Genomic DNA, 21,399 nt, shown 5'->3' on the forward strand with positions numbered 1-21,399 from the left:
AGATTATATTAGATGATGCAATATTCCAACCTTTGAGCAATATTCATTTATGAAATATTTATTACATTGTTGTGTTAATTACTGTGATTTAAAGTCCCCTATAAATGGATAAAATGGTAAAGATGAATGTTTCATTAACGGTATGTATTTTATCAATGTCATCAGTAACTAATCGTGACTTTTGAAGAATACGGTAGGCCAAATCTTTTTCGTACAAAATCCCCGCTTCCACAAAGATACCAGATGACCCCCTCCCATATTAACGAAAGTGTATTGAAATGGTATTTTAATTCGTTTATGATAAGTTCTATTAATATTTGACAGTCGTTGGAATCACATATTCATAAATGGACCTATTATTACTAAACTCACATGATGCAGTGGATATAACCTTTACAATAAGCTAAACGTAGGGATTTGAGCGCGGGAGAAGAGCGACCGCGCGAGAAATTTTGCATTTTTAGAATGCAAAATTAGGCCACTTTAAGCACTTTGACTGCATTTAAAGATGAATCCACAAATTAACAGTAACTTTAACAATTTTGATGATTAAAAAAGATATTTTTCGATTTTGAAAGTGGGGGGGGGGGATGATTGTTAATGCCACCCCCCCCCCCTCAGAAAAGTGGGGATGTATCCCCGGATTTACACCCGTGGATATATATTGCCTTTATTATTTATAAGAAAAGCTGATTTACATAATACAACATACAATTAGATAGAGTAACAACAAAACAAAACTAATTAAAATAGAACTGAAAATATTGTCAAATTTGGAGACCAAATTGGGGGAGGTGACGATCCCTCACTGCACTATCCATAGTATGGCATGTTCTTAAAGTATTAAAATTCTCACTTTTCATCTATTTTATATCTATGATGGAATTGGAATGGAAACTTAGGGGAAATTCTATATCTCACACTCACAAACTCTACGCCCCCCCCCCCCCTCTATAACTAAAAGCGATCAGTTCAACGAATCAGGTTTCAGTTCACACCGACAACTCACTCATTGAAACGAGAATACTGACACGTTAATAATCTCATACACGCGCTCTCATTTGTTAACACGAGGATACGGATTGGTTCATCACCATGTACTCAGCAACCAATCACAAACCTGCAGGTACAAATGATTAATCTCTGTGTGTCTCCTGATAAAAATGAAACCCAGCAATACACACTTTTGGGGTTGTCATCCAAAATACATTTTATTTACGATAAAATCACTCCAAATATACATATTTATTCATTCCATGGTTAATCAAAAGTTCTATAAATATAGGTTGTTTCTTTGTAATGAATAATACCGTTTATCCTACAAGAAATATTTAATTAGCTTTTGTAAAATACATTGAAAAGCAAGGAGAGTGGTAAAAAAAGGGAGGGGAGAGAGAGAGATCACAGAGAAAGTGGGAGAATGGTGACGAGAGACAAGGTTACTAAAATCAAACCTCAATTTAGCATCTGGATATAAAACCAACGAATACACACAATTTTTTTTATATATAGTAAATTTCTCAATGATTTTGTGCATTTTATTCCACATTTATAGAATGACTGAAAGTCGAAATACAATATTCAAACCATACCCAATAACCGCTGAAGATTTTACCGTATAGAAAATACATACAAAGAACAATGCAAGGAGAGCCTTTCGCGAAGCAATAAAAAGCGCAAGACTGAATGTAATGCAACAGACGATAGCTGGCGCTAGACCGGAAAAATTGTACACTGACATTGCTCTCCCCATCTCATTCTGAGCCAAGTTCCTATTTTTTCCACATATATATGTTTAATACGACATCGTAGTACTTTTGAGCACCCCCCCCCACACTTACATGAATACTAAATACAGCAATCAATTAATGATGGCAAGATATAAAAAGCTGGCTACACTTCAAAACAATCTTACTAAATGCATGCATATCAATGAACCGTGCACTACTGCGAAACCAAGTGTTTCACACATTGTACAAGTCTTTGCAAACACAATAAACACATATATAGTACTTTATATACATAGATTTAAAAAAAATCATTTCCTTAGCAATGAGAAGTACAAACTGAAATTTTTAGTTCCTATAAAGTACTATTTCATACCCCCCCCCCCCCCTCCTCAATATTCCTAATGACCAATTCCTATCTAGTGAATGAGTGACGAAGAAGTGTTTATAATTGATCACAAATGTAGGAGTTAAGACCAGGGAGGATGCTAACATGTAGGCCTATGCGACCAGGTCCCCTGTGAAGCACAAAGAAAGACGTCAAATCAGTAATTTCATTTTCCTGTTCTCTTTCCTGAATGATATTGTTCACCCAACACAATTCATATTCAAAATAATTTCTTAAATAAAGCTGCACAACTAAAATGAGAGGTGATTCTAATGTACAATACCCAGAAAACATACACTGTAAAAAAAAATACAGAGTTCAGAAAGATGATATTCAGTGTTCCAAGAGGACAACACCCTCTCCGAAGGCAGAGAGATACACCATACATGGAGCTTGAACATAAAACCCCAAATATTGTTGAAATAACAGTTTGTTATATGTGTTGACCAACACCATGGATTTAGCGCTGGTGTAAAATGATTGGTGTGGTTTTCTGTGAACACTGGTGGTGTAATTTCAACAGCTCTTCAGACATGAGAACTTTCCTTGCTTTTGACTGGCTGAGAAGCAAACGTGTCTGACCATTTCTTTGGTAACTATGGGATCAAAGAGTCTCTGTCAGAGAAAATATCCAACAAGACCTTTCATGAAATGCTCACCACGTACTTCAGTACTACTACTTTGGTATTAGTAACTAGCATTGGTACTTGATAAACAATGGTACTATTTTCATCACTGGTAAAATCAATTTTATGGTTCATCTTGATTCAAGTACATAATAATAATGCAAGTGCTATAAATTAGAAGAAAAAAAATCTTATAATAAAATAGATGCACCTTGAAGGGAATTTGTGGTGAATAACTAAAAACTAGTCTGGACAGTAAAATAGCATATTTTTTACAGTGATTTGTTTACTGTATTTTGAAGTTGTTGACCAATATTTTACCCTCTTTTTATTTTCAACTGTAGAAGAATAAGTAACAAAAAGTATTTTGCTCTGCATGCAGCCAGCTGCCTTTTACCTCTAAATCTCTTAAAATAATTATTAATAAAGAGACCATCACCATAAACACAATACCATTTAACCACCATCTTTTTTTTGTTATAAAGCTCTAAGATATTACATTGCATAGAAGAATATATTTTATATATCCTACATGAATTAAACCCTGTATTGTGATTGGTTCAAATGACATCATGTGACCAATCAAAATCAAGCTATGATGTGAATGGTGCTGAAAACGAAATGAGGAACATTTGCTTGGCTGTGATAACAATGATGGAATAATACACTACTCAATCATTGGATTAACAGACCATGAAATCTCTTGAACACACCGAAAGGCCATTTGTCTCTACCGGTCAGCTCTTTTGATGCGACACGGGGGTTGACAAGAGAAGTAGGTCAATCGGCACAGCTCTTGATCTTGGGCCAGGGTAGAGATGGATCAACTAGGTCTAGATCTGTCATTCACACTTAAAGATAAATGTCAGTTATCGCAATGATCTCAAAATGAGTTTGAACAGAATCCAATGAAATTACCACCAAAGAGTTTGTATGAATAAATAAAAATTATGTGCCACATAGCTCTGGAAGAAAATGCATAATTGCTGAGAAATGAGCAAAATAAGCATGGAATTCCATCAAATGTCGGGTATTCTTCGAAGTCCCACATATGCTTTTCTTTTCTGTGTTAGTGATCATCAGAATTATCAATTTTCAAGCTAAGATTTCATGATTTTACAAAGATATATTTACATTAATGTACCAGATCTAGATGTATGATAACATTTTGACAATTAACCTTGATTTAAAAGACTTTCTCATGAAATAATTGTTTGCTGCAACTATGACTATCTTTAACCTTTAAAGAAGTCATATAAAACAAACATACCAGGCGTTTCTATAGAAAGTATAGAGGGAATATCCTCGAATGGATTGGCATTATGACTATTTTTCCTTGAGGCGAAATAGTAATGGCTAGTCCAACATTCGGTAAAAAGCCTGGTTTACAGTAATTGTAAACTCTCATTGCATCTAAAGAACATTAGAGATATACATTTACAGTTTAACAGCAGGGACTGCGATGTCACTAAGTGATAGTCCTGGAAAGGACTGGTTGTATTCTTTTGTGTTGTTTTTTAACTGATATCTTTACAAGCTTTTAATATTCAATGTTTACATGACTAATATTTCTAATGTGTAATCAAGTTACCTAATTGCTATCTGTTGATATGTTGATTGTGCTGGATGAGATACCTCAGTTTTCCAGGCACATCTACAAAGTGGGCCAACGTTTTCTTATAACTATATTAAATATATTTGGACAAGCTATAAACTGTGCGTTCAGATGATTCCTGGCAGCATTATGTTTAATCTATAACAGTATAGGATCACAAGCACAGTACTGTTTCTTTCTATTCCCATAAGCTTTGCTCAATTTATGGTGCCTGTGTACAGTGTACATTCAATTTCTGTACAAAATACTACAAATGAATATTACCGAAGACATTTCTACAATACACAGGTAATGAAGTTGCCTGCTTCACTCTAAATGACAGAAAAGCACTATGCAATTTGACAAAGCAAAAGTGCCAAAACAAAATATTTACACATCAAGAATTCAACACACAACATTGCTTTTCACCAAGAAATGAAAACACGCACAAAATGCAAACACAACATGCTATTCACTTTTGTTAAAGCTTGTCATACACATAAACTTGTTTTAAACTACTGCATTTGGGACTTTTAATTACTCACTTAAAATGAATAACAAGTTTTCTATTTGCATCTTTCCCAATGGACAATTTGTCCAAAAGTTGGCAAGTAAATGAAGAAGTTGAAGCAGCTAATTAAATGCTATTATTAACATAAACACAGATGGGAAATGCACAATTAATGTTGGCAAAATGTACAATTAAAACTTTTAATATGTAATCTTTTTACATGTATCTGAAGCTATTGCAAGGATTTCAAAAGTACAACCCACTGTGAGTTATGCTTACCAGAATAATTTTCGTATCGTGATACACTACAGGATATCAGAATGACAATACGACCCCATTCTCAGTACAATTTCTTGAACTGGTTTCCCTTAAACGAGTTTAGAAGATTGCTTGGCTGGCATCCTCATTGAAAACTCCTGAACTGGTTTTCAAAACCACTTCACATAAAGTGGTCTTGTTGCTATATGGAAAAGCTCTCATTGCAGTTACATGTTTTGCATAAAATTGGGAATAGCAGCGTAGACATTCCACACCGAGTATAGCACGCTAAACATGCACACACGGTGCAAAGACTGCTTTCTGAAGAACAGCTGTGTCCTCACCTTAAGCCAGTTTAACGAGGCAAAGCAGTCTTGAAAACTATATTGCAAGATGGTTTTCCAAACCTGTTTGGAAGATCGCTTCCAAAACCACTTTGAACGTTCCCATTTACACGTTAATCTGGTTTCTTCTAGACTAGTTTACAAACGTAGATGGGCACGGGGTCTACGACTATTTTTGAAAGGAAAGTGACCAGCATAATCTGAGTCTCTGTCTTTGTGAGTTTACACATATGTACCTTGTATTGACCCTGGTCTTGTCCTTGGCCTCGGCTTTCTGGTCCAAAGCACAACACTGACCAAAACTGTGATAATCTACTGAAATCATTGCATCTGATTGGATGAAGGTTAACCACATGACCGAGATCTGAAGCAGAATGCCAGCATTCCTGAGAATAAAATGTGGCTCAATAAACTTTGCCTTATACCAAATAAAATTTAGCGGGCAGGAAAAAATTTAATTTTGGGGGAAAAATAGGAGAATATCATTCAAGGTTCATTTGAAATCTATTGGTTAAATTCTAATTATCTTTATGTTCTTTGATGAAATTGATAAAATCAATAAAATTGATGGAGGATTGTAAAGAAAGCACCATGATCAAAATACATGATTTCCATTATTATAAATCACCCTGACTTCCAGTAAATCTGGGAAAAAATTGAAATAACCAATCAAGTTATACCTGATGCCCATGTATATCTCAAAAACTTATTTACATGTAAAAATATTCACTTCATATCAGATCAGCTATAATATATATTCAATTAAAGCTCTATGGGGCTATCAATAAGTTAAATAATTTTCCAATTTGTGTTCCTTTTAACACAAATCCATCCTTCTCATAATGGTTAGAAAATATCCAGCACGGAATTTAAATCAAAAGGCACAATACAGGTCATATTATCAGAGAGGAGTTTATGGTAGTAGTCTTCAGTTGTTAACCATAACTTAACAACAATAATTGATGCTTATCATACACAAAAATTGTCTCACAAAACTCTGAGGTAAATAAATCAACTTTTATTAACAAAGGTATAAAAAGTTGAGCTTGTTGACAAGCGATCTGAATGTTCTGATTACAGAACCAGAATGGGAATGGTCCATTCTAGCTTCTTCAGAACAAATTACAATTTGAGCGAGTGGTTTCTTTCAAGACCCACTTCTTGATTAAAACACAAATTAGGGTCTGTGTCTCCACACTATCATAGAACCCTGTCGGATTGGGTGGCCAAGTGAACCATATAATAGGAGTTATTGCCGAAAAGTATGGCACATATTTTCAGAATTGTTTTTGCTTGGTATATTAACAGACAGTCCCTGGAATATCTTGCATTTAAAAAAAGAATATTCACACAATTTCACTGAAATAGAATTCCATGAAAATGTGTTCAAATGGCAATGAAGGCTAAATGACCATATTTACTATGATTTTTTTTAAATGTACAAATGTTACAAATGATTTAATACATATAAATACCGATAAACATGAAGTAATTATAGACAACCTCAAAGGCATTATTTACACTGTACAAAGCATTTACCAAGCCATCTTGGCGCATAATCACTATCTTTAATAGGTACTTCACAAATACACTAAACCATGTTTAGCAGTAGCTTTTAGCAGAAATCATACTTCACGTGTTTCCCCTATCAACCTCGAATTCTTCACAGACCAAAAATGTGAATGAAATCTGCAACCACAAGACAGGATTTCTGCAAAGGTATCTTACTGAGCTGGATTGAGAGGTGTTTCTTCAGTGACATCCACGCTAATATCCGCAGGACTGCTGCAGACGGATACATCCACTGGTTTGTCTGTATGGATGACATCAGACACAGAATGATGGCTCGGTGTCTTCTCCAGTCCCGCCCACTCACCATCCGCCGAGGGTTGGATGGGCATTGAGCGACAGTTAGTCACCTTGTCCCCTCGCTGGATCGGAGCCTGAAGCTCATTCCTCACCACCTGAGAATTGTTTGTTTCAAAGAAAGGGGCTCCACTTATTGGAGGTGACTTTGTCCTGTTGTTCAGCTCCGAACCAATGGCTTCAGTGCTCTTCGCTTTCTTCATCCCGTTCAAGTTCATGCTCTTGTCGAGCTGCAAGTCTTTGTCGGTGCCTCCCCTTTGTTCCAGGTTTATATTCACAGATGCATTGTTGACATTTGTGTTTTGGGAGTATGCTGATGCTTCTTTTGCGGCTAACCCACTGTACATTGTAGGCTTCTTGGGGAGGCATGGCTCAAAGGCACTGCTCCAGACATGTGAATTAAGTTCTTCTTCTGTTTGGAGAACCTCTTTCTCTCTCCTACCACATGCCTCAAGGATTACATGCCAGCAAGGAAGGCACACGCAAGGCTTCTCCTTACCATCCTTGGTGTAACGGAATGGTTGCGTTGCAACGTAACTCATCAGGGCGCACATCAAGAACTCCAGGACACGGAAAGTGAATTGGTATCCCCACCAAGGCCATGGGTCAGGGATCTGCTTTTGGCCACCAACAGGCCCATACACCACCAGCATGCCGTACACCTGCAGGACTGCAATGAGGAGACCCAGAAAAGCAGTTACCAATGTTATTCTTATTGCACTACCCCAGTTGTTTCTAGGCTTGATCAACGGTCTCTCTCCTGGCAGGATGATGGACGAAGTCCTCACGCTCAGCCGGCTTATCTCCCTGAACTTCCTCACGGATGACCTGTAGAGACGACGGAATATGACCAGGTAACTAACTGTCAGGAAAACACCCCAGACAACAAACGCTACTTGGCAAGCCAGGAGCAACGCTGCTGCAGAAGCAAAGAGTCCTACCACCACATCGGCTATGAAAGCAAAGGCGAAATGAGATATGATGACCACTGCCAGGTACTTGGGCTTCTGAATGGATGGGGGTACTAGGCGAGTTTTTGTCGATTGCAGCAGGGCCATGAAAAGAATACTAAATGCTGAGGTGAGGCAGGGGAACCCTGTACCTAGGAACAGGTATGCTACGACGTTGGGCCAGATACCCTTGAAGTTGTAGGCATCAACAAGCAGGTACACTGCCCTGATGACACCCATGAGCAGCATCAACAGGTTCAGGGCGATGAAGTAGCCATGGCTGAGCAGCCGTCGCTCTCGAAGCTTGATGATACTTCCGAGGGAGTAGACGGCTAGGAGAGCAAAGAGGACTCCAAGCAGGTAGATGTGAAATGGCCATGCCCACTTGTAGAGTGGTAGGGCAACGTCCCATGCTGGTACCGGTTCTGCAAACGGCGAGTCTGGTTGCGCGGTCGGTTCACTCTCACCCTCTGGTTCTGGCTCACCTTCTCCCTGTATTCAGAAATTAGATCAAGAACAAAAGCAGAAACGATAAGAGAGTGATTCATGATGTAAAAATGAGGGGATATCTTAAAACCAAAGTTCTTTTTGTGTATTTGAAGCATTTTTAATACTGAATTATGAACTTTAATATTCAAGTGCCCTTCTAATATCACAGTGTGATTTCATGAAGTTTGCCAAAATGATTCAAATATGAAGAAATATACACAAGGGCATAGATGTATGACCAGACAAGTAATACTTTAATCATAGAAAGTTTTTCTTTTCTTTTTAAAGCAATATAGTGTAGTGCCATCTAAAAGGATGTATCATATTCTAATACAAAAGAAATTTAAAAAGCAAAAATTATTTTGCATCAAAATATGAAAGAACAATGTCAAACTGGAGTGTGCAGTAAAATTACTGGGGGAAATATGAATATCCCAGTGAAACTTAAAATTGTCGCTATTCAAAATGATTATTTCCTCAACTTTTAATTAATGCCTAATGCTATACAGTACCTCAACTTTTGATGTTGAAGAAAACATGAAAAAAAAAAATTTTCCAAGCAGTGACAAGTCATACTGAGATTAAACACTGATGCCTTTAATAGTTGAATGACTTTTTGAAAAGGACATGGTCATTTATGGCCTTGTTGTCACGTCCAAAATGCAAAAAATAGTCCTGGTAAATAAAGAAGAACCCTATAAAATCCCTATTCACTATGATGTTAAAGCCTATCAAGTATTGCAGATATTTAGATTGTGAAAAATAGCAATATGTTATACATGAACAGATATTTTGCCTGCAAGTTTACAAAACACAAGGTTGAAATGGTTGCCTACACTGTATTCTCACTGACAGATCAGTTACGAATTCCCTTCATCCAGTTTACCATTGATCTTTTAAAAAAAAAGTAACAAGTTCCTGTTATTTTCCAGATAAATTAATTCAATAATGCATTATGTCAGCAGAACTTAATTTTGCTGAAGGTACAGTACAAGTGAAAAGTTGATAATCTGCTCCTTCATACATGCATGCTGGTAAATTTGAATTTTAATATTCAATCATCATACATGTATCAGCTACAGTCTCTGAATTTGTATTAGCTTTTGTTTTGATCACAGTAAAATTTTATTGTACCAGCATACTGGTAAAGGTTTCCGAGTAGATTACAGCACATATCTAAATTACTCAGCAAAATATCAATCTTATTTGAATTAAATGTCAGAAGGATTTTAACATCCCCCAAAAGCAGGAAGTAGAAGAATAAATATTTGTTGGCAAGTTTACATTAGTGCTAAAGATGACCGTTTTGTATCTAAATTTGTTTCTAATTGACTGATTTTCAAAAAGAACCTGATAAACCCTAGATTTGTTATATTTGAGAAATCACAAAAAAGGTTGAATTGAGGATTTCAAAGATACATGTTTGCCTAAGGCTCAGGGATGGAGAAATAAGGGCAATAATTGCATGAATAGGTTTTCCACCGCTTTCAAATGACATGAAATGGTTTTGTGTGCAAGTTTAAATGGGCGACACGGAATTTTCTCCTGCGACAATTGCTCAGGGCTTAAATTCATGGACATGTAAGAGGTAAAGAGGTAGGATTAGCATTGCAAAATGGTTTTATATTTATAGGTTCATGGTTAGGTTTATTGTAGGGTATAGTGTTAAACCCAGGGTTGAAGTTGGTCATTCGATAAGTGTGTGAAATTTAGAGCAGAGCAATTGTCGCCAAAGTAAGTGTTGTGGAACTGTTTAAATGTTGAGGGTGATCAACAGTTTTAGAAATGGAAGCCAATACTTGTTAATTGATGCCATAGCCTAATTATACTTAGGGAAACAGGGCTGTCTGAGGAAGTCAATATTTGTACTAAATATGAATAGATGCATGTCACATAGCAAAATGTATTGGCACACAAGAACTGATGCAGAACACCACATCCAAGGAGAATTGAGAAATGTTTGTAGAACATGTCAACAAGTTTGGGAAACCAAGTATACCTAAGGTATAGTTGTACAGACAATGAACTCACATTGATATTCTTAGGTTTTCCAAAAAGAACAGGGTTTTTTGTCGAAACAGAGTTTGGGTACAACTTTTAGGATAATCTGGCTTCAGACAGGTAAAAGGCAAATAATACAGTTTTTTGTTTTTATAAATGAAGTTTCAGTGAGATCATTAGATTAGAGATATAAATTTAGATTAGGGTGCATTTCAAGTAGGGAATAAAGGCAAAAATTATAAGTTAAAGTATGTTTAGGAAAAGACTAATAAGTTTTACGGTCAGTCTCAGACGTCCTTATGAGGCTTACACAGTTACAGTGATAGAACTTTATTATTGAAATTAGGAATAAATGCACGGGGGGATCATGCTTCATCAAAATTGCATTTGAATGCAATTATAGGATCATCTAAAACTGAACTTGATTTACAGCCAATTAGGAGCAAGCATATAACTGGGATTCTGGGCATCCACCTGAGACTCAGTAATCTTGGTTAAGAGTCTGGGTCAAGTTGGTCCTTCATTTTCTAGACTGTATTTAGTAGTACTGGTAACTCTCCCAATGAAATATCTCTATTCTTTAACCAATTCAGGTCTTTATATCTAGGAAGAAGACTAGATTGAAACCCTTCTGTCTCTGTCATCTCCATCCTAGGTTTTACTTGCATACTACCGGTAGTAGGCCTATATATCAAACATATTTTTAAAAATAGTAAAAGCCCTGGTTTTAATTTTGAGACACACCTACTCGACTTGAAATCCTTGTACTACCCTAAAAAAATATATAGAAAAGAAACTAAAAGAAAAAAAAGAAGAAAGAAAGAAATATTTGAATTTTACTTTATATACAGGCCCCCTATTTTTTTTTCCTCAAAGAAAACAAACGTGAATATAATATAATATTTATGATAGCGAAAATAGTCGAATTGACTGGTTGCCAAATAAAAAGAAGAACCCCCCTCTTCAGCAAGTAAATCTATTCTCCTAAATGTGCAGTGCTTCAAACTCTGCATTACGCACTATGCAAAAACCAAGGCTACATACAGTACGTACCTGCAGACTATTTGCAAATATAACAGTTGATTGAAGATGTGGAGAGACTTATGTTTGATTTTTAGAAATTGTGTTCCAACCATGCTTTGTGAACATATCCAGGGTCAAGGCTATACTGCTCCTATCAGGTTGCTGGTATTGTATGGTAGCTGAGGTAAGTTTACAGTAACAGACCCGGATATGCACTTTATCTTTAATAAACAAGTTCATCCTGAGGCAAGTCTATTGTAATGTGCTTTATGCCCCAGTTTGGAAACCCAAGACTGCACAAACCCCATTCCTCTCTACATTGAGGATCTACACGTAAAATACAGTTTACACTTTGACAGAAAATCCTATAAAATGAAATATTTATGATATTCTGTAGCTTTTCCACATTTATTATATTGGCAGCAATATTGTCAAGCTACCAAGATAATTGACTCTTCATCGCATCTACTCTAACTCTCCAATTTTCATCTACAATCTCTCAAGCTGTTCCACTACTCAGCGCCGCTCAACCACTTCTCTACTCATCTCAACACGATTCTTACTCCAAGTCATCATTCTAATCTGGTGTACGGTCCTTGTTTAACTCTAATCTTTCTCGCCTTTTGATTTTCATCTTTATCACTACACCACCTAACTGTCCTTTTCAGGCGAGTGTTTCACAAAGCTGTTCATAAAGCTAAAAACAAAACACATGACTGGAACAAGTCATGTTCTAAATTGCTAAGTCATCTACATAGTTATTATTTAGCACAAAAAAGAGTCATCAGTCATGTGTAAAGACATTCATAACTTATGAACAGCTTTATGAAACATCCTCCAAGACTGCAGTGAACAGTAAACCTCCTCCACAATATCTGTACCGTCCATCGTGCAAACCTTCAAGGATCACCTACTCTGAAGTGACTACAGACAAATCAGATAAGAGCTCATCATACCTCGGGTTCTGGCTCCGGTTCGTTTTCAGGATGAGGACCAGGTTCACCGGTTGCTTCTCCTTCCGCCGTGGGCTCGGGACCAGAGACCTGGGCCAAACTCAGACCACACCACACTATCAGGAGCAAGAGAGTCGCTTGGAAAACAATCCTTCGTGCCATCTTGTCTCTCGGTGAAATGCCTTGGTTTGATTGGGTCGTAAGTGGAGGATGAATCACACCATTGTGATAGGCTGGGGTGTGGAGATCACGTCATGCCAGTCTGTGGAGCAGAAAGAGAAAGAAGAATGCACGATTAATGACCCCTTGTTATGTCTTCATGAAAAAGACAATTAGGCATTTGAATAATCTAAATAATTGAGAAGTATATCCTCTGCAAAGCCAAGAAAGAGGGAGAGAGAAAAGGCCACAGGAGGTGTAAACATGAATGTTAAATTAATGGCCCCTACTACTTATTCATGAAAAAGATAATTAGGCATATGCTTTGAATAATCCAAATATTTTAGGAGCTCATCATCTGGAGAGCAGAGAGAGAGGGAGAGAGAAAGAGAAAGGGGGACAGAGAGAAAGAGAAAGAAGGGTTACAATGAATGCAATTTTATTAACCCTAAATATGTATCCATAAAAGAGACAATATATGAATTTGAATAATTTAAATAATCTATATGTACATTTATTTGTAGAGCAGATCAAAGAGAGGGATGGGGGGTTTACTTTTTATCTATGAAAAGAATAATTAGGAATTGAAATAATTCACACCTAAAGACACCACATTCTGTTTCACAAAGAAGAGGATCAGTTCAACTTTGTACACCTTTAAAAGTGAAACCCATACTAATTCAACATATAAATAACCACAGATATTTATGACGGATATAAATATGTTTTGAATTTACCACTGATCACTGAAAAACACAAACAAATATTTGAAGTACGGAACTATCAACACAAATCTACCAGTACGTACTGCACGGTAAACTGTACATATAAATAGTTGTATACCATGTGTGTTTGGTGATTTTTATTGCTGAGCATAAAAACTAGACTTAATGATATTATGTAGGTTATTTTAATTACAATGACTCATCTATTAAAGTTCTAGTGAAAGAGAAACTCTTATTTGTCAGTAAGTACCCGTATCATGTGCTGTAGTTGGAGAGCTACATGTACATGTATCCAAACATAGTTTGGCAATGTAATGTGGTCATCAGCGTGTAGATAATTACTCCTTGTTTTGATTTGATGGAAGTATTTTGCATTCTTCACATGCAACTGAAAGATCAGATATTAATCACAAAATACTTTTCATGAGATGAATCATGAAAGTTTAACCAATCCACGGTATAGACCAATTAGTGTAATGCACTTTGTGCCTGTTGTTACTATAATATATAAAGTTTTTTTTTTTTTTTTGGGGGGGGGATTCTTTCACATCTTACTGCCTGAATATGCAACATTGGTAAGCTATATTTGCACTTGTTCACTGCAACCATCCTGCCTGTGGGGAATCTACAGGTAGGACTATGGCATGCCAATGCTGTACAGAGCACACACTTTAAAAAATCATTAAAATATCACTTTTGTGACCAAAATTACTAATTTCCATACAGTTGCAATTTATTTTCCATTAGTAACTTGGGAATAATTTTTGTATTCACCAGAGCGCTCAAAAACTTGAATTTTGGGCATATTTTTGTGTACGCCCTCTATTGGTAGAAAGTATGTATGGCAAGAAAATTTTCATTTTTCAATCTCTATTCTAAATTAAGAAAAAAATAATTTAAAGAATCAAATTTACTTAAGAGACAAGTTGTATGATGAATAGGTGTAATGGAAACTGTCAGTGTAAAAAAATCAAGCATTTGTCCCAAAGAAAAAGAGAAAATAAGCCAAACATTGCCACCCTTATTTTGCCACACATGGAGATACAACAGAGAACAAGGTTATATCATAACCTTGTTCATTGAATGAGTGTAACATTGCAACAAATGGGGATTTTCCATGACTCCTTTTTTTTTAGTTCCCAGGGCTCTCTTTGGGGGTGAAATCGCCCGAGCCCAGTGTATTTTGTCGCCTGATCGACACTGTTCAGCCAGCGTATATCAATGTACATGTATGTAGGAATGGCAACCTGTTTTTTCAATTCATCCTATTTCTTGATATATCAACTTCATTCTGTCAAAAATGGCATTTCTTTAACTACACAAAATTAATTATCTGGCATTTCTTTAACTACACAAAATTAATTATCAAAAAACTAAATTCTTTGTATCAAGAAATTATTTTGTGTTGTTAACAAAAGGCTATTCCTGATATCTATAACAAGTAATAGGCCTAAATGTAGGATAGGATCAAATGAGAAAATGGTTTGCCATACGTCCAGAAGTGATATTAATAATAGGCATATAATTGGCACATGCTGGATAAAGCAGGTATGACAGCCCCTCAACAGCTCTCCATAAGCCTTTTTGAAGCTTCCACTGCATTTCTAGTTGAATGATAATCAGTGTATTGATTATGTAAGCTAGAATGGATGTCAATAGTCCTATATTTGACAGACAAGTGTGAAATGTAATAAAACTTCACCATCAGGATAACAAAGGAATGAGTCACAGTCCTAATTAACCTCTTTGTTTTGGGCAATAAATGAGGGTGTGGCATTATTACAGCATTACAACTGCGACCTCTTTTGGTTGAGGTACTGTATGGCATCACGCTTGCCATATGCACAGGGTTTTACGTACAGAGCAATCGGTTGAAAAACTATTACATATAGGCCTAAGCTATATCATATAGGCCTAAATGTTTGGATATGTTTGTCAACATGGTCCTGTTGATATTAAAAAAAACCATATAGATCTAGGAAAATGCATAAATACAGAATTTCAAATGTAAAGCAAAAAAAAAAAAGAAGAGTGATTCAATACATACATCACCAAAAATAAAAAAAATGCTGAGACACGAAAGGGCACATACAAAATACAAATCATACAAAGATGACAGGTATTTTTCTTATTCAACAACTTGTTTTTTACATGCAGAGGAGTCCATTCAGAATTTGTGTCACTGGCTAAAATAATCAAAAATATATTCACAAAATGGAAAGCATCATACAAAGTCCAACCTTTTAACACAAACAGGAACATATTTTCTACAATATAAATAGAGCCAAGAAATATGACATGACAAAATAATTTCTTGATTGAATTTACCGAGAAAGGACTATGGAGAGAGTAAAAGCATAATTTTCTCACACAGGACAGGCACAAACTTGTAGGCCTACGTATATATATGCAGTAGTTCAAGTCAAATGCTGCCTAACTGTCGGCAATACAATTTCTTTCAAAATGAGGTTGTACTGCATACATGTACTTGGAAAATGGAAGCATTCTTGCCAATATTGACTTCCAGGGAATTTCATTCACCACTTCAACTTGACAAGATTACAAATAAACCACAATCAGGGTCAAGATCAGAAGATTTTTATGTGCATGTTGATACTCATCCCTTTCAAATGTCATTGACTTCATCGGTAGTTTAATGTAAATGGGTGCATGAAAAAGTACAAGTACACCACTAGGTGGTTTCAGACCGCCTCGAAGTTCGTCAGTTCCAGGTATTTTCTGATCGGGAAATTTACCCCAATCAGAAAATACCAGGTAATATTGGCAGTGTGAAAGCGAATCTCCCCGAAAGAAAATACCCACTAAATAGTAGGTATTTGTCAAAATTATGAGAACTTTCGCGGGAATTTTTCCAAGGTCGCAGGTATTTTGGCAATGTGAAAGCAATTTACGGGAACTTTCAGCCCAGCGTGTAGTTGGTCGCGGGTGCCTTGGGTGGCTGCTGAGGTAGTGATTTTGAATCTCGCGCCTCACTTGCTTATCAGACCATACTGCGCATATTCGTAACTTCCGGAACTTATCCCGAAGGGTATGTTTCGGGGCGGTGTGAATGCAGGAATAATTAATGGGTATTTTTTAGCCTTAAAAAGTTCTCGTAATTTAACAGGGATTCTTATGATCGAGGCGGTTTGAAACCACCTACATGTAATATGAATAATATTCTTTCATTGCATGACAATGACTTCAAAAACTTCGGTTCCGATCCAACAAGTTCCAAGAACTTTTGAAAGGATATGATTTTTTTTAATCTGTTAATTCACAAGGATATTGAACCAACAACACAATGAAGTCACAGGGGACAAGGAGGGGGGGGGGGGGGTGTTAGGCTAAATAAGAAAAAAGAGAAAAAAATTCTCCATTGAATCCAATAACTTGCTGAGGGCTGACTCAGTACTGCAGTTGAAAGTTGACCAGCTACATATCACAACACTGTATGAGGTGTTCTGTATCTACAACTACATGAAAATCTAGTAGACACTCTGTCTTCAGGATCATATAGATTCTTTACACTTTCTTACAAAGGAGAATACTTAATCATTTTCTCTTTTTTTTACATTGCATTAAAGTTAATTACAATTTCAGCATGTCACATGCTTTTAGTGCAATAAATAAATAAATACAATACACAATACACAATAAATAAGAAGTCAATTGGTCAACAATAAAGAAGAAATTGTCTGATACAGTGTCATGTACATACATACAAAAATAGTTTGCAAATATTTATCTTTCACCTTTAATAAACACACCAGTGAAATATGGTATGAATACAGGAAGAGGACGATCCTTGATAAGGTGATATCCTCAATATTTCATTTAATCAGTTTGAGGTATTCTTGACCAAAGTTGTGAATAACTGGAAAAGCAATCATGTTTGGAGGTTTCGATGGCTTTACATGTATATCATTCTCTGAATACAGTATGTGCCATTCTAGTGTTACAGACATTTTGGGGGCATGTATTTCCACTAGCTGGAAATCCGGCGAAATCCGCCGGGAGGGGGGGGGGGCAGGGGTGTGAGTGGTCACAAATAAAAAGATCTGAAAAAAGCTGAAACTTGTAGAAAAAGTCTGAAATAGAAAGAGCTCCCATACTTTTTGTACAGAGGAAAGCCAAAAATAAGCTGAAATTAAGCTGAAAATCCAAACGAAAAAAATCTGAACTCTCACACCCCTGAGGGGGGGGGCAGACTGCTCCATACCCCCCCCCCCTTTCACCACTGTTATTTAATACTTCATCTGCATTAGACCGAATTCTGTCAACAAAATAAAGGTAACATATATGATAAAACCAAAGCCTTGTTATCTTTTTAATGTTATTTCAATAGCCTTCTACTGTTCACTTTTACCTTGAAGGAAAAATCCCACTCACAATACCAATAAAAGTAGAGCATGGACATAAGGAAAAGGAACTACTTAACATGAACAGTTAAAACGTAATATGCCTAATTGTGGTATTTCCTTTTAAGCAATAATTAAGCTGGTACTATAGAGAATTGTAAAAAGCTTACCAAGGTACAGTAGTATGCCACATAAAAGCAATTTACAGCAGAGATAAACCACATATTATATGCAAATGCCTAAAGCATTATGAGACACAAAATTTGCAGTGCACTATCCTAAATAATTTGCAAGTTGCTCTTCCAGAAAAACTGCCACATGTATATAAACCTCCATAATATAATTCCTTGGTATTTTTCAGTTGAAAAATTGATACACACAAACTTAAATTCCATTGTAATTTTTCTTAGTTGTTTTTCTTGATTTAGTTTATTATGCTTTGTATATTTACGGTATAATGAGAATGTGGAAAATAAATTCAATTCAATTCAAGAGTATAATCAACCCACACAGTTTTAACAAATGAATTGACCTCAACAGATGAATCACGAGACAGAAAAGGAAATATAACAAATTATTCAATATCTTAATGACTTTAGCAGCTCCCGAGAGTATCTGACTGCACAACACAATTGATATGAAGGGGAATGAATGAGCAATGAATTACCATAGTTACAGCATCATATCCCACACTAATGATTCACGCGTTGCTTCCATGCCCCACCAACTGTTATCTTCTTCATCATCAACATCCTTTATCATACTATTACTAGACCATCTCCTACTTCCCTTTTCAAGGGTCCATCTTGAAAAAAAGGATGGTTCCTACATTGTAGGGTCTTTTATTATATTGTAGTTCACTGGACTCATGCATGCCTACATGAAATGGACAAGTGAATATACACTACAGTACAATGTAATAGCATGGAGCTATTGGTAATAGTAAGGACTATCACATGGTAGTCAATAGCAATCAATATTAACCCATCGGTCTATGTAATAGCACCTCTAGCCTTGATCTACACAATGGCTACAGACAACATCCTGCCAATGATAATCAATAACCGAAGGAAAGTTAAATCTGATTACTCACAGCTACACCAAAAATGAAAGCCAGTAATTTGTCTGGGCATCATCTGTTATACATACATCTTGGTTTTTCATTTCATTGTTCAACTGAAATCCCACAAGTAATTCAATGACAGACATTGTTCTTGATTAATGCTCTTGAAATGTGTTTATGAAAGAGGTTGGAAGATGCAAGTAATTCAATGACACATACTGGTATTGATCAATGTTTGTGAAATGATGAGCGAATCACGTTTAAAGAGGGTGGGAACAGTGTTGTTGACCAACTTGCATGTAAAGAATACCATGTTGTATGTTTTCCCCTCTCTTTTAGAAGTGATGAAAATATGTCCCTTTTTGTGAAAACCTATCCCCTCTATTTCTTTTTTGTTGTTGCTTTGTTCATTTTTTTGGAGAGAAACACATTCAGCCTGCATGCAAAAAAAAAGAGTAATGTACCAGTAATTAGTCAAAATGATAAAAGCGAAAGGAAAACTTTATTTTGTAGGACTCTTCAGTGGAATAAACATTTGGTTGCTGTTGTATAGCATTTCCCATGCAAGATTCCTTCCCACTATATAGCAAAATGTGAAATATGATACAAGAAGTTTCACTTGTGTATTATTCGGCACTTCCAAATATGAAGTTTCAATTAAACTAATTGGATTTCGAATTGACTTCTGTCAAATAACTAATTAGTTTTCCATTTTTAGTTTCATTTTTGTCCTCATATCAGGAACTAATACACATAAATAATAGGAGATTACGAGTCGTGTGGTCAAGTGGTTAGAGCATTGGACTAATAATCGCAAGTTGTGAGTTTGAGTCCCCACACTACCATTGTCTCCACTTTGATAAAAAGGCCCGAGAGTAATATCAATCGTCTAAAAAGTCAGCCATTATGACTGATTAACCTAGACGTAAATTGTTTCCTAGGTAATTGGTTTTATACCAGCTTGGCGTTTACCAGCAAAACGCTGTCCTGCCGAGTTCCTACGGGAGTTACCATAAACAGAAACAGACACAAAGCCTACAAACAAAAATATTTAGGCCTAAAATATTGTTTTCAAAAGGAATGAATGCAATCATACCCATCACAAAAGTATACATGTAATGTATATCATAATTCAAGACTTCAGCAGTTATATGCAGAATTGGTGTAATACAGTACCTGTCCTTTATATATTAACGCTTTAACTTGAAAAAGTCCATCGGTGCAGCATAAGAAAGTCGGGTAAAAGTCCATGAAAAACAAAACAAATCTTCCACTGTGAGTTCATATATAAATCCAGTTTACTGCATAAATGTTCTACATGTACAATGTACTCACCACAACGTGCAAAAGGTGTACTATTTACAGTTGTAGGCCTCGAGCGAGAATCTAAAAACCATAAAAACCAACTCTATGAATGGATGCACTCCCACAAAAGAAACGTTCAATGGTTTCCCTGCAATACACATGTACTGCCCTTGCAAATGAAAACACTGTTGAAAACAAAAGAAATGCAATCCCCAAATATCAAGATACCAGTCCAACTTGGTCTTCCAGAGTTCCGAGTTGTTTCTCAGAAGATGTTGGTGTCAACAGATCAGAAATTGAGATGAAGTCAACCACCCCACTGCTATCCGCACAGTCAATATACTCTCTGGCTTTGTCCACACAAGTAGCAAACTTGTACTCAATACTACTACCACTCACATGATAAGAGACGTTAAAAGGCCAGTGTGTAAACAGTGGCGTGTGTCATTGGCTGTCTCGTGCTTGCATCATCAATAGAAAGAGGAATATAATGTACAGCAAGAGGGGACCAGCAGAAATCTAATTTCAATAATTATTATCTATGCTCATATTAGTCTAAATGGCCTTCAGTGTGTGCCAGACAGTATCAGGTAACAGTACTGAAGGAAACTGGTCTGATGGAAATTACTGTGAATATAACAGTCATTACTATGAAAGACCCCTTTTTTGTAGTTTTTACAGGACCATGTAGGCCAACGTGTAGGGCCTACATACACTTTTGCACTAATAACAAAAACAATAAAGTTTGAATTCTGCTTAATTTTTTAGTTTGAATTCAATTATTTTAAAGAAGGGAATGTATTTTTTGACAGAATTATCTGATATTTTAAAATCTGTGTAGAAATTTTGAACACAGGAAATAAACATCATTATAAACAAAATGAAATGGCAAATTTGAATTTGTATGTCAGGATTTTCAATGAATGTCCCATATCATGCTTTATAGAACACTTCATTTTAATCTTTACCTTGTATTTTTTTTATACAGTATAGTATCTTTGGTATATATGTACATTGACTTTTTTTTTTCAATGACTCATAAACGACTGTTCATGT

General features: G+C 36.1%; 1 protein-coding gene across 5 annotated transcripts; it reads right to left on the bottom strand.

The window, feature by feature from the left end:
• Positions 1-1,184: 1,184 nt before the first annotated feature.
• LOC129257937 (proline-rich transmembrane protein 4-like) lies at positions 1,185-20,815 on the bottom strand. Of its 5 annotated transcripts, none has more exons than XR_010292880.1 (4): positions 20,374-20,705; positions 12,734-12,992; positions 7,116-8,756; positions 6,447-6,970 (listed from the first exon to the last, which is right to left on the bottom strand). XR_010292880.1 is itself a non-coding variant. In XM_054896378.2 (3 exons), the coding sequence occupies exons 2-3, from the start codon at positions 12,890-12,892 to the stop codon at positions 7,173-7,175; spliced, it is 1,743 nt and encodes a 580-aa protein (XP_054752353.2). In that variant the 5' UTR covers positions 12,893-12,992; positions 20,374-20,815; the 3' UTR covers positions 1,185-7,172. The 5 variants fall into 5 exon arrangements, 3 of the variants coding, with proteins under 3 accessions (XP_054752353.2, XP_063952288.1, XP_063952289.1); XR_010292881.1 differs by lacking the exon at positions 20,374-20,705 and adding an exon at positions 18,643-18,896; XM_054896378.2 differs by having other exon boundaries at positions 1,185-8,756; positions 20,374-20,815.
• Positions 20,816-21,399: the final 584 nt, after the last annotated feature.

The sequence above is a fragment of the Lytechinus pictus genome, chromosome 3 (genome assembly GCF_037042905.1).
Source record: "Lytechinus pictus isolate F3 Inbred chromosome 3, Lp3.0, whole genome shotgun sequence".
Lineage (NCBI taxonomy): Eukaryota > Metazoa > Echinodermata > Echinoidea > Temnopleuroida > Toxopneustidae > Lytechinus > Lytechinus pictus.

Bases quoted from the DNA above. Each gene is read 5' to 3' on its own strand.
- LOC129257937 (XM_054896378.2), bottom strand. From the start codon at position 12,892: ATGGCACGAAGGATTGTTTTCCAAGCGACTCTCTTGCTCCTGATAGTG. The intron at 8,757-12,733 runs GTATGATGAGCT...TTCTGAATACAG, and splicing joins AACCGGAGCCAGAACCCGAG to GGAGAAGGTGAGCCAGAACC.